The sequence below is a fragment of the Atractosteus spatula genome, chromosome 2 (genome assembly GCF_055471065.1).
Source record: "Atractosteus spatula isolate fAtrSpa1 chromosome 2, fAtrSpa1.hap1, whole genome shotgun sequence".
In the NCBI taxonomy this organism is placed as follows: Eukaryota; Metazoa; Chordata; class Actinopteri; order Semionotiformes; family Lepisosteidae; genus Atractosteus; species Atractosteus spatula.
In genome coordinates, this window is record NC_142707.1 from 64,401,506 (window position 1) to 64,412,069 (window position 10,564).

At 37.4% G+C, this 10,564-nt stretch overlaps 1 protein-coding gene across 1 annotated transcript; it reads left to right on the top strand.

Moving 5' to 3' along the window:
• Positions 1-5,621: 5,621 nt before the first annotated feature.
• LOC148840062 (transcription factor SOX-11-like) lies at positions 5,622-8,341 on the top strand. The gene has a single exon (XM_088908205.1). It carries the CDS (start codon positions 5,739-5,741, stop codon positions 6,822-6,824), a length of 1,086 nt encoding a protein of 361 aa, XP_088764331.1. The 5' UTR covers positions 5,622-5,738; the 3' UTR covers positions 6,825-8,341.
• The last annotated feature ends 2,223 nt before the right edge of the window (positions 8,342-10,564 follow it).

Consider the following 10,564-nt stretch of genomic DNA (forward strand, 5'->3'; position numbering starts at 1 on the left):
CACTTTACTAAATTGCACCAAGAAAGTTGTAGCAGGGCTCAGTAAGTAAAGCATGCTAGAGTTTAAGTGAGTGTTTTAAACCATTCCAAATATACTTGCTAGGAGACGTATAGCATAGTGGGTAAGCTTTTAACTTCATGACTGACAGGCTATGAGTTCCAGTCCCTGCTGTGAACATTGGTGTTGTACTCTTGAGCAAGGTGCTTTACTACTAGTTACTCCACTCAGCCCAGATATACTGTAGGATTGCTGGGTGGTAATCCCTGAAAAAGAATGGAGTGTCATCCAAGGGAGAATCACCTGCTCTCTGTGTTTAATGCTATGGAAACCAGGAAAAGCTGTGGCTCTGGTATGGACCTTTTTTACCAATACAGCTACAAAAACAGCACGTATATATCAGCAATGTGAAAGCATTTTTTCCAGAGGATATCTAATGGGGAATTTAACATTTCACAAAAATATTTGCAAATATATGTTAAAACATGTGGGGTTTTTTCACTTAAATTTGGGGTAATTCAGTTTGCTCTTGTTCCTTGTGGTTTTGTTAGCTGAACTATCTGGTTAGAGTATGCATATGTTGAGCATGTTTGATTTATTTCTGGATATGTGGAAGTTGACAACTATAGTTATTAGAAGATGTTACATCAACATTAATCTGCCTTGAATATACACTATTTTAAGTTTTGATTTCAGTACACACTAATCAAGCTCACAGTTACCACAAAACATACAGCTTCAAGGTTTTAACTGGCATAGTTATCAAATGTGTATAGCAAACAGTACTCACAGCAAAAAAATAATAATAACAGAAACCGTTTTAATGGAATTTAGAAAATGCACTCAAAATATTGGGGCAGAGTGGTGGCACTGTGGCTAAGGATCTGTGCCTGTGGTTGGAAGGTTGGTGGTTCAAATCCTACAGCCAGCAGAGGAAATCTACTCTGTTGGGCCCCTGAGCAAGGCCCTTTACCCCAACTGCTCCAGAGGTGCTGTACAATGGCTGACCCTGTGCTCTGACCCCAAGCTTCTCTCCCTGTCTGTGTGTCTCATGGAGAGCAAGCTGGGGTATGTGAAAAGACAAACTCCTAATGCAAGAAATTGTATGTGGCTAAGAAAGTGATGTTATGTTAAAGACACAAAGAGATTAGACATACTGGCATTTTTAATTAAAGATGTACTTAATACACTCATGAATGTGCATTGTTAGTCAGAATTACAAATTGGTATTTATTCATCAAATTAATTCATTTTAGCAGTGTTACATCAACAAGAATAAAGAAGAGAATACATTTTGCCTTTCACCTCAAAGACACTCCATATACTGAATAATGTCCTTCTAAAACACAATAATCTGAAAATGAACTGATTTTTAAATGTATGTATCAAAATGTAACCAAAGCACTGCACAAGTTTAAAGTGCATGCTCATTTGCCATACCCAAGCAACAGTAATGCACTGATTTATATTCTACTAAATGTTTACAAAACCCTTCGTATTTCTTACTGGGTAATCAGTTACTGATAAAAGGTAATGAACCTATGTAAAACGAGTTGCTTGCATTTTTCCCATTTTCAAAATAAACTATAAGTGTAATAAAACAATTTCAATTGTTTGTTTAAATGTCTAAAATGAAACCCCTATCTTCATACTTTCACTATGAGAAGATATTTACAGACTTGGCTTTGGTTCATGCCAGGGAGTGATGACCTTCAAGTAGTATTCTTCTATATACAGTATTAAAAACTATTAGTCCTGCGTGAATATATGCCATGTCATTTTGAAGTGATTACAACTGCTGGAAAACTGACAATTGTATTACTTAATTAAAAGTCTGCTTTTAGACTCTTAAAGACAGAATATATATAAAAGATTTACCTACAAACTAATGCTTCTTTTTTATTCTATTTTTTTTTATTATTCATCTTTCAGTATTCGCTGTTCTTGCTTCTTATTATCACCCATTCATTAAAAGAGGATCACAGCAAAAGCTGTGAAGCTAAATAGAGAAATAGGCCTAAAGTCTTTAAGCTAAATCTTGTTCAATATAGTGCAATATGGAAATCATTTCTACAACACTTGACTTTTACAGACAGCCATGCAATATGGTCTCAGAATACAAATATCGACACAAGAGGCTACATGTGCAGTGCCATTCACAGCAAGAAATATTTTACACAAAGAAAAAGGATATTCAAGAATCTGCCTAAAGACTGAGGATTTTGTTTATGATGGCTATTCAAAGTGCCACACAAGTAACTTGAGGATTTTTATTTCTTTGTAAATCTTTTACATAGAACTCAAAACAAAGCACACCTGGTTGAGGTCTATTCAGACTGGCTGAATTTTTTTATTTTTCAATATCAGATTGCCCCTAGTCAGGGCTAATATTGATCCAATGCTAGATAAGCATGTGGGCTTTTCATATTCTGTGAAATCTCTAACATTGATTTATTTTTTGCATAAAACATTCACACTGTGCAACACACCACTGCCTTTAAATGGTATGCTTATCACATGCATACATTTTAGAGGCCTATTCTTCTATTTTCTTTTTATAATACTTCCACTACTAGTAGTAACACAAATGGTTCTATTAACACTTTGTAAAACAATATTATGTGGTTAAAATTATTATTATGTTTTTCTGAAACATATGTTTTAAGGTTATAGGAAATCAAGCATATGCAGAACCAGTAGTTTTTTTTCTATACTGTATAGCGCCCATTTCATTCATAATTCATTAATGTAGTGTTTTCCTAAAATTGATTCTATTATGTTTCTTGTTTTATCTTGATTGTCTATACAACTGTTCTTCAGGAAAATCTTGCAAGGATATTTTTGGAAGCTTAATAGTCATGTTATTTTAAGACCAGCAGTGCCCAGCATCCCACACTGAAAATGTCCCGATACAAGACATTTCGTGGTGGTATAAAATTCTTACAATTACACATGGCATAGAACCTCACTCAAATGATTCATGGTTGCCCTCTGACTAAAGCCTGCAACTTATCCTTAGCTAATAATGTGCAATAATAATGTGTAGTCATGCTACAAATCCTAAATACTTGAAAAAATAAAAAAGCCAGTTAAACCTCACACAAAACCCCAACTGTAGTGGAATACCAGTATTAGGAATATTAAAAATAATATCAATATTTTTGTAATGCTAGTGCTTGGTAATGAGTTTAAAACAGGCCCCCAGCAAATGTCTGAAACAAAAAAGCAAATTTGATAATCAGACATCTTGTACCTTGCTCACTGATGTACTTGCAGTTTCTGTTATTTTTAACTGGAAATAAATGGACTGATTTTCTACTGTAAGCATCAAAATGTAATCAAAGCACTACATAACTGAAAGCACATGCTCATTCCCCGTACTCAAGCAAAAGTAATGCATAGTTTTATGTTTAACTAAATGTTACAAAAACACTTCATCCACCCATTTTCTTTTCCAATTCAGGGTCCCAGGGGGGCCAGAGCCCATCCCAGCATGCTACAGGTGCAAGGTAGTACACACCCCAGGCAGGACACCAGTCCATCACAGGGCACACACAGACTCACACCAGGGACAATTAAGCTTTTCTTTATACTATGGGAAGAAACCCACACAAACACAGGGAGAACATGCGAACTCCACACATATAGCACCCCAGATCTGGGATTGGACCCAGTGCCTCAATGCTACAAAGCAGCAATACTAACCACTGTGCTAGATTGCCATCCCAAAACACTTCTCATTTCTTACTAAATGATCAGTTAAAAACGATATAGTTCATAGATGGATAGAAAAAAAATGACTAGTGCTTTAAAAAATAAAGAAATTTAGTCAGTGACAAGGCAGAAATGTAAAATAGTGGGATGATGAGGTAATAAAAAGAGAGGATTATATTATAATTGCTTTGAAATACTGCACTCAATTATATTTTCTTAATATGCTTAACTTGCATTTGTGTGAAGGCAAGAGAAAAGGGTGTATACTGTGATAAAGTATTTCCGATTTTATTTGGTTTCTGATTCAGTGGTCAAGATACAGAATTTCATTTGTGCTCTGACTGCTTGGGTTGATAGCACTTAGAAGTCAGGAGACAAGGGTTGGAAATTTTAGGTGCTAGCTCTGCCATCATTGCCTGGTAGTGTGTTTGGGAGGTGAATGTGGGGGGAGGGTTATTTTAAAAAGGTTGGTGATTGCCCTCTAGGGGACAAAAAACAGGAAGCCTTATTAGGAGCCTACACACCAAGTGCACCGCTGGCTGCCGTCCAAGCTTGGTGGAGGTGCTGCTTCAGAAGGGATGTCGCTTCTTGACACAGCAAACTCAGCAGGAGCTTCTGTGCTGCTAATCCACGTCTTTTTTCTCCTCTCAAAACTTTAAGGGCACAAACCACGAGATTCAAAGATCTGAAAGGTCTGTAAATCATGTTTTCAGTCAGCCTAGTCCTAAATATGAACCCGACTAGTGTATCATCTCTGTGTATCAGTGTGAGTCATGTAAAATGGGATTGCCTTTCAAAACTCCCCCAACATGAGCTGTCTGGGATATTTTCAACGTTTTCGTTTAAATTCCAGGTGGTACCAGACAATTAGCTGCTCACAATATAGCGAGCAAGCACGAGGGTTTTTGATATGAGTTAAGTGGTTATAATCTGTCATACCTACATATATAAAACATATAGACGGAGACAATAAAAGCAGAAAGCCGCTACCGCAATTATGATAAATGATCACTTGAAGTGCAAGATTAGTGGTCAGTACAGTGATATGCTAGATGTCTGCCTTAAATCCGTTCAACCAACACGAGCACGTTTCACTGTCAAAATACAAAAAAGAAATAAAAATGATGAATACCTGGCTTTACAATTCTTTTTTTTTACGGTTGAAATAACATCTGACTTTTAACTTTTAATTACAGCGTAAAAACAGTTTCCTAACTGCAAAAAAAATGCTTCAAACCATTTTCATATACAGCTCTACATCCACTCCTTTCCAATCCTTAAACGAAATGGGGGGGGAAAATCTGTTATGCATTTTGGTACCGGACAAAGACACAAAACGTTTGTTTTTTTTATCATCTCAGATTAAATCAATGTTAACACCACGTCTTCACAATATAAATAATTTCAATCAAAAGCTGCACACGGCCGCGGCTGCAGTGTCCAAGCGCCACCTTCAGCATTCGCTCCCAGAGCTGTCGAGGGTCACCAATATCCAGCTATCCAGCGAGTGGCATGTTAGACGCCGTGAATTTGTTTTAAATAAAAGTAAAAATAATTCTATTTCGACAAGGCGGGGTGTACTACATGTGGATTTTCTTTTACTGTGTTTCCGGCGCTGTCTTCGTTTATGACAAGAAAAGCGGCCGCTTTATCATGCTTCTCCCCTAACTCCATGTGCTTAAAATGCCATGATGCCAGGCGGGCTCTGCATGGATCCGGACACTTCAAGCACGTCCCACCGACAGCTCTCGGCGCCAATGAAAACTGTGGGAGGAAAGCCACAAAGGGTTAAGGGACTCCAAGATCCTGTGGGGCGGAGTGGGAAGGACACGATTGGATAATTGTGGGTGACGTAGCCGACATGAAAAAGCTAATAACTTGTTAAGAAGGCAGCCTTCAACTTTAGGAAGAGTGTGCAGAGCCAGAGAGACGGGGAACAGGAGTGGATGTTTCAGAGAAGTAAGCGGAAAGTAGTGGCTGTGGACTGTTCAGGTTCTGCAGTATTCACGGACATATAAAAGGGGACAATGGTGCAGCAAACGGAGAACAGTGAAACGGAAAGTAGCATGTCTAGAGAAGCTACCGACACAGAAGAGAACGAATTCATGGCTTGCAGTCCAGTCCCACTGAACCCAGACTGGTGCAAGACGGCAACTGGTCACATCAAGCGACCGATGAATGCTTTCATGGTCTGGTCTAAAATCGAAAGGAGAAAGATCATGGAGCAGTCTCCGGACATGCACAATGCAGAGATTTCCAAAAGACTGGGAAAGCGATGGAAAATGCTAAAGGACAGTGAAAAGATCCCTTTCATCAGGGAAGCCGAGAGGCTTCGGCTAAAACACATGGCCGATTATCCAGACTACAAATACAGACCCAAGAAAAAACCAAAGCTCGACTCCTCTTCCAAGCCAAGCGCGCCGTCACCGGAGAAAGCCAACGTGAAAATTACTAAGACTTCGGGTAAGAAATGTACTAAACTAAAGTCCAGCAAGACCGGCAATAAATCAAATCATGATTATGGTGAAGACTACGGTTTTGCAAATCTAAAGGGTAATAAGACTGTTAAGAGTGTGCTTACGGATGAAGACGACGATGATGAATATGATGATGATTTGCAAGTTAGATTAAAGCAGGAGGATGAGGAGCAGATGAGGCCGTACAGTGTAGCAAAAGTCCCCGCCAGTCCAACCTTAAGTTCTTCTGCAGAGTCTGAAGGCGCTAGCATGTACGACGAAGTAAGAAACGCAGCACCGAACAGACTGTTTTACAATTTCAAAAATATAACGAAGCAGAGCACAACATACCCTGCTTCAATGTCACCAGCATCGTCCAGGTCGGTTTCCACTTCGTCCAGCTCCAGCGAAGATGCGGATGACCTGCTTTTCGATTTCAGCCTGAATTTTGCTCCTAACGCTCAAGGATCGGAACTGGGAAATCCAAATTCAGGAAATCTCTCTCTCTCCCTGGTGGATAAAGATTTGGACTCCTTTAGCGAGGGCAGCCTGGGCTCTCACTTTGAATTCCCAGACTATTGCACCCCTGAGCTCAGTGAAATGATAGCAGGGGACTGGCTGGAGGCGAACTTCTCAGACTTGGTGTTCACTTACTAAAATATCCACGAGCTAATAACAGGGAGGGAGAAATAAAATTATATGTGCTGTCCAAGGCTTTCTCAACCCTGCCTCTTCTGTGGTTTAAATTGGGGGTGGGGGGTGGGGAGAAAAGAGGCGAAGTGAGGTTTGAGGAATTAAAGATGCTTATGAAGCTGGTACGGTTGCAAAAAAAAAGTCTGCAGACGTCTTTCTGGCAGCGTGACAGGGTTTTATGGATTTTTTCTGCGGGTCTACAATTAAACTGTTGAACTAAAATGGACCACTAAGGGAAATCTATGAACACTTCTATGCATCTTACCCTCTTGAAACTGCAGGGAGCTGAAAACGCAGACTGTGGACTGATCCGAATCAAATCTGTGAACTGGCGCTGTCAATTGCTTTCCAATACAATGGTTTTATGTGATTTCTATATTCCGCAAACGTTTCTTTTTGTAATCGGTTCCTTTTACCTCCTGGTTTTGAATATACAGCAGCCTACACCTCTCAACACTACAGGTATGGGAGGTAACATTTTGATACATAACAGACCTCATCTTTTTAAAAGAAAAGTAAGATATTTTCAGGCGTATTTTTGTACAGTTAAAAGGGAATATTCTTACTGTTGTCAGTGAGTTTCAGGCACTTCTTCCCTTTTCATTTGGTTAGCATGCAAGCAAGTCCTGGTTTCAAGGATTAAAAGTAAAAAAAAAAAAAAATCTTGCATCAAAATGCCTTGTGATTTTAAGCTAGGTTTTGTACAGTTGTAGATCAGGTTCGTTGAGTATTTGTAGAAAAAAATGAATTGGGGGAAGTATAGACCTCAGAACTGTTATTAGTTTCAAGACTGTATATGTACTGTAATATAGAAAAGTTAGGAGTTTATGTATATCATACTCGTGATGTGTGGATGGCTCCCCAAATCGCAGGTGTGAAACTGGATTTTTTTTTTTATTTCCTTTTTATGGCACATACTGAAAGTTTTTGTTTTTTTTTTCATTTTTGTGCAATATATTCTCTTAACACAGACCATCTGCATTTTTGTAGCAAATGATGGGGGGCGGGGAGAAACAGACTCGTGCACTGTCACCATAATCTCTGGATGCTGAGGTCTGTCTCTTGATTAAATAAATCAGCTGGAACTGATAGCAAGTGGTTGTGTTGTGATCCGTTTCTTACCAGATTTCAAAGTCTCTGCATTGAGGATAACCTTAAACGAAGTTTTAACTTCACTTTTCCCTAATATGGCATGTAAATCATGTGGGTGGTCTGAGCAAAGTATTGCATTTCGTTGTTCCACAAAATGGAATATTTATTTTAACTCGATTGCCTAGTTTTTCATAAAGAGAACTACTTTAATATTGTGTTCATTGCACTTAATGGACCGCTGAAGAAAATGAAATCTGTTATTAAACGCATGATTTGGAATTTGGCTTCAATGAGCATAAACGTAGACCAACGGTTCTGGATATTAGTTGCTTAATATTCCACGTGTCCATCTCTTGACTCATCTTTTAATAAATGATTACATCCAACCGTCACCTGTCCTTTCAGTTTGTGTATACTCTTAAATTAGTGGTTTGGAGTGGAAAAGGATGTGTGTCGGAAACGCCCTAGGGGGTTCTCCCTCTAAAATTTTTCACAAGAACAGCTTCATAGATCTTAATGTGTTAATTGTCAGCTTCCAAGTATTTTATTATAGTTATTAACTATATGATCAGATTTTACGCGGAAATTAATGTTTAACCGCTGGTAAGATGAATGCAGATGGGCGGAGTACAGAAGGCAGTGCTGGAAGGTGGGCGTAAACGTCTGGCAGCGTGATTTAAAAATTAGAGGTCTTCAGTCTCGGTCTATTTGCACCATTATTTTATAGCTTAGAGGCGACTATGGAAAGATATTATATATTCATATATTAGGCTTTATCCAAAACATTTCCCAAAATGTTCTTTCTGAAATGTAAAATTACTGCATTTTTTTCCTGTTTTCGGGTTCTGTTCTCAATTGACAGAATTGTAATTATTGAGAAGATAACTCAACGGTTCATATTTACATATCAAATTTCAAAATGGTCTTTTATGCGGCGCTACATATTTCAGTAGATTAATCTGCATGTTGTTCCTTATGAGTTTTAAATAAGATTTAGATAGTTTTAGATTTTCTAAATCCCCTTTTTAACGTGAAGTAGGGTACTATGCCTTTAATAAATTGAATTTTGCGCCTCCGTGCATAAAGCAATTTGATTGGTGAACTTTCCGTCACCATAGTGTGTAGCAAGCTGCATTAATAATGCTGTCCAAGTCTGTTAATTTTTTTACATTGCAAAATGCAGTGCTTCACGTACCCGCACCGATTCTAATCAATCTTAAAATCTTTATTTTAAGGATCTAACACTTGTTGGCCAGTCCCGAGACTTAAAGGTTAAGAAATGAAACCTCCTTCTTTTCTATATTGTATTTACAGCTTGAGACTGGACTGGTAACTGATCTTTGTTTTGGATTTTTCTGGACATCAGTTTAAGGCACAATGTATCCATGCTAAACCTTAATACCAGAACGAACCATTAGACATTTGCTAACAAGTACATTTGAAAAAATAATTACTTAATAAAGCAACACAGGTTTATAACATATATATTTCTATCCCACGTGTTTTGTCAGGAACGTCTTCTGTCTACTATTATAGCTGTGTTGTGTTATTCAAGTGGATAATGCCTTTATTCCAGGCTACTTAGATTAATACCTGATATATAGAACTATTTAAAGAAAGAAAAATGAGTTTTTTTCTGCATAAAACACCCATCTATTGTGGTCCCCTTAATGTCATACATTTAACAAGTACACATGACATTTATTAAGTATAGATCATGAGTATAGATGAGTATAGATCATATTCCTTTTTATGTTACATTCATTATAAGGAAAGTGAATTTTCTCAGCTCATCAAATTGATTAATTTTCAGCTCTTGATTAACGCTACTGCACAGACTTCAGAAGGGAACAGGAACACTCTTAAAATATATTTTTTTTAAACCAAGACAAGACGTTTAATTTTTAAATTGACCCTTGATCGAGTTGAATCTTTGCCATATGTGTGATTGCATGGGTTCAGCTTTCCCATTCAGTAAGTTTAGCATATCTGTAATAAAACATTCAACTGGCTATTACTTTCCCTGGCCTATTGGTCAAGGTTGCTAATGGATTCTGGGCAATTCCCAACAGAATTTGAACATTGATTTTGTGTTCCTCTGAAATATCTGCATACAGCTAATACTATTTGTTCACGATAAAATTAAGTTACTGACCTGTTAAGATGTTTTTTTTTCTCCAGTATTCTTTGCATACTGGAGGTATAGACAGGTCTGTTTCTAAAAATAAGGTCTTTTGGAATTTAAATCTACAGTTGGCCTAGTTACTTTAAGCTATATCTTTATAGCTTAAAAAGATAAAGAAAACAACTTTAAGCATCAAGTTGTTTTCCTAAAAATGAAACAAGTATAGTTATGTGACAAGATGTGGATTTTGTTTTAATTTAAAGTTAATTTTTAATTGGCATATTTTCAATTTTGCTTTTTGCAGATACATTGTAAGTTCTGCATGTCTTATGGTTAATAGGTTGCAATACTACAATATTATCTCTGAAGTTTTTTTTTAATTAAGAGATTTAAAAAATATATTAGACTTAGTCTGTGAATATCCTGCATATGTGTATTTGTAGGCAATTGAAAAAATAAAATCTCGCAACATAAAGCTTATTGGGTG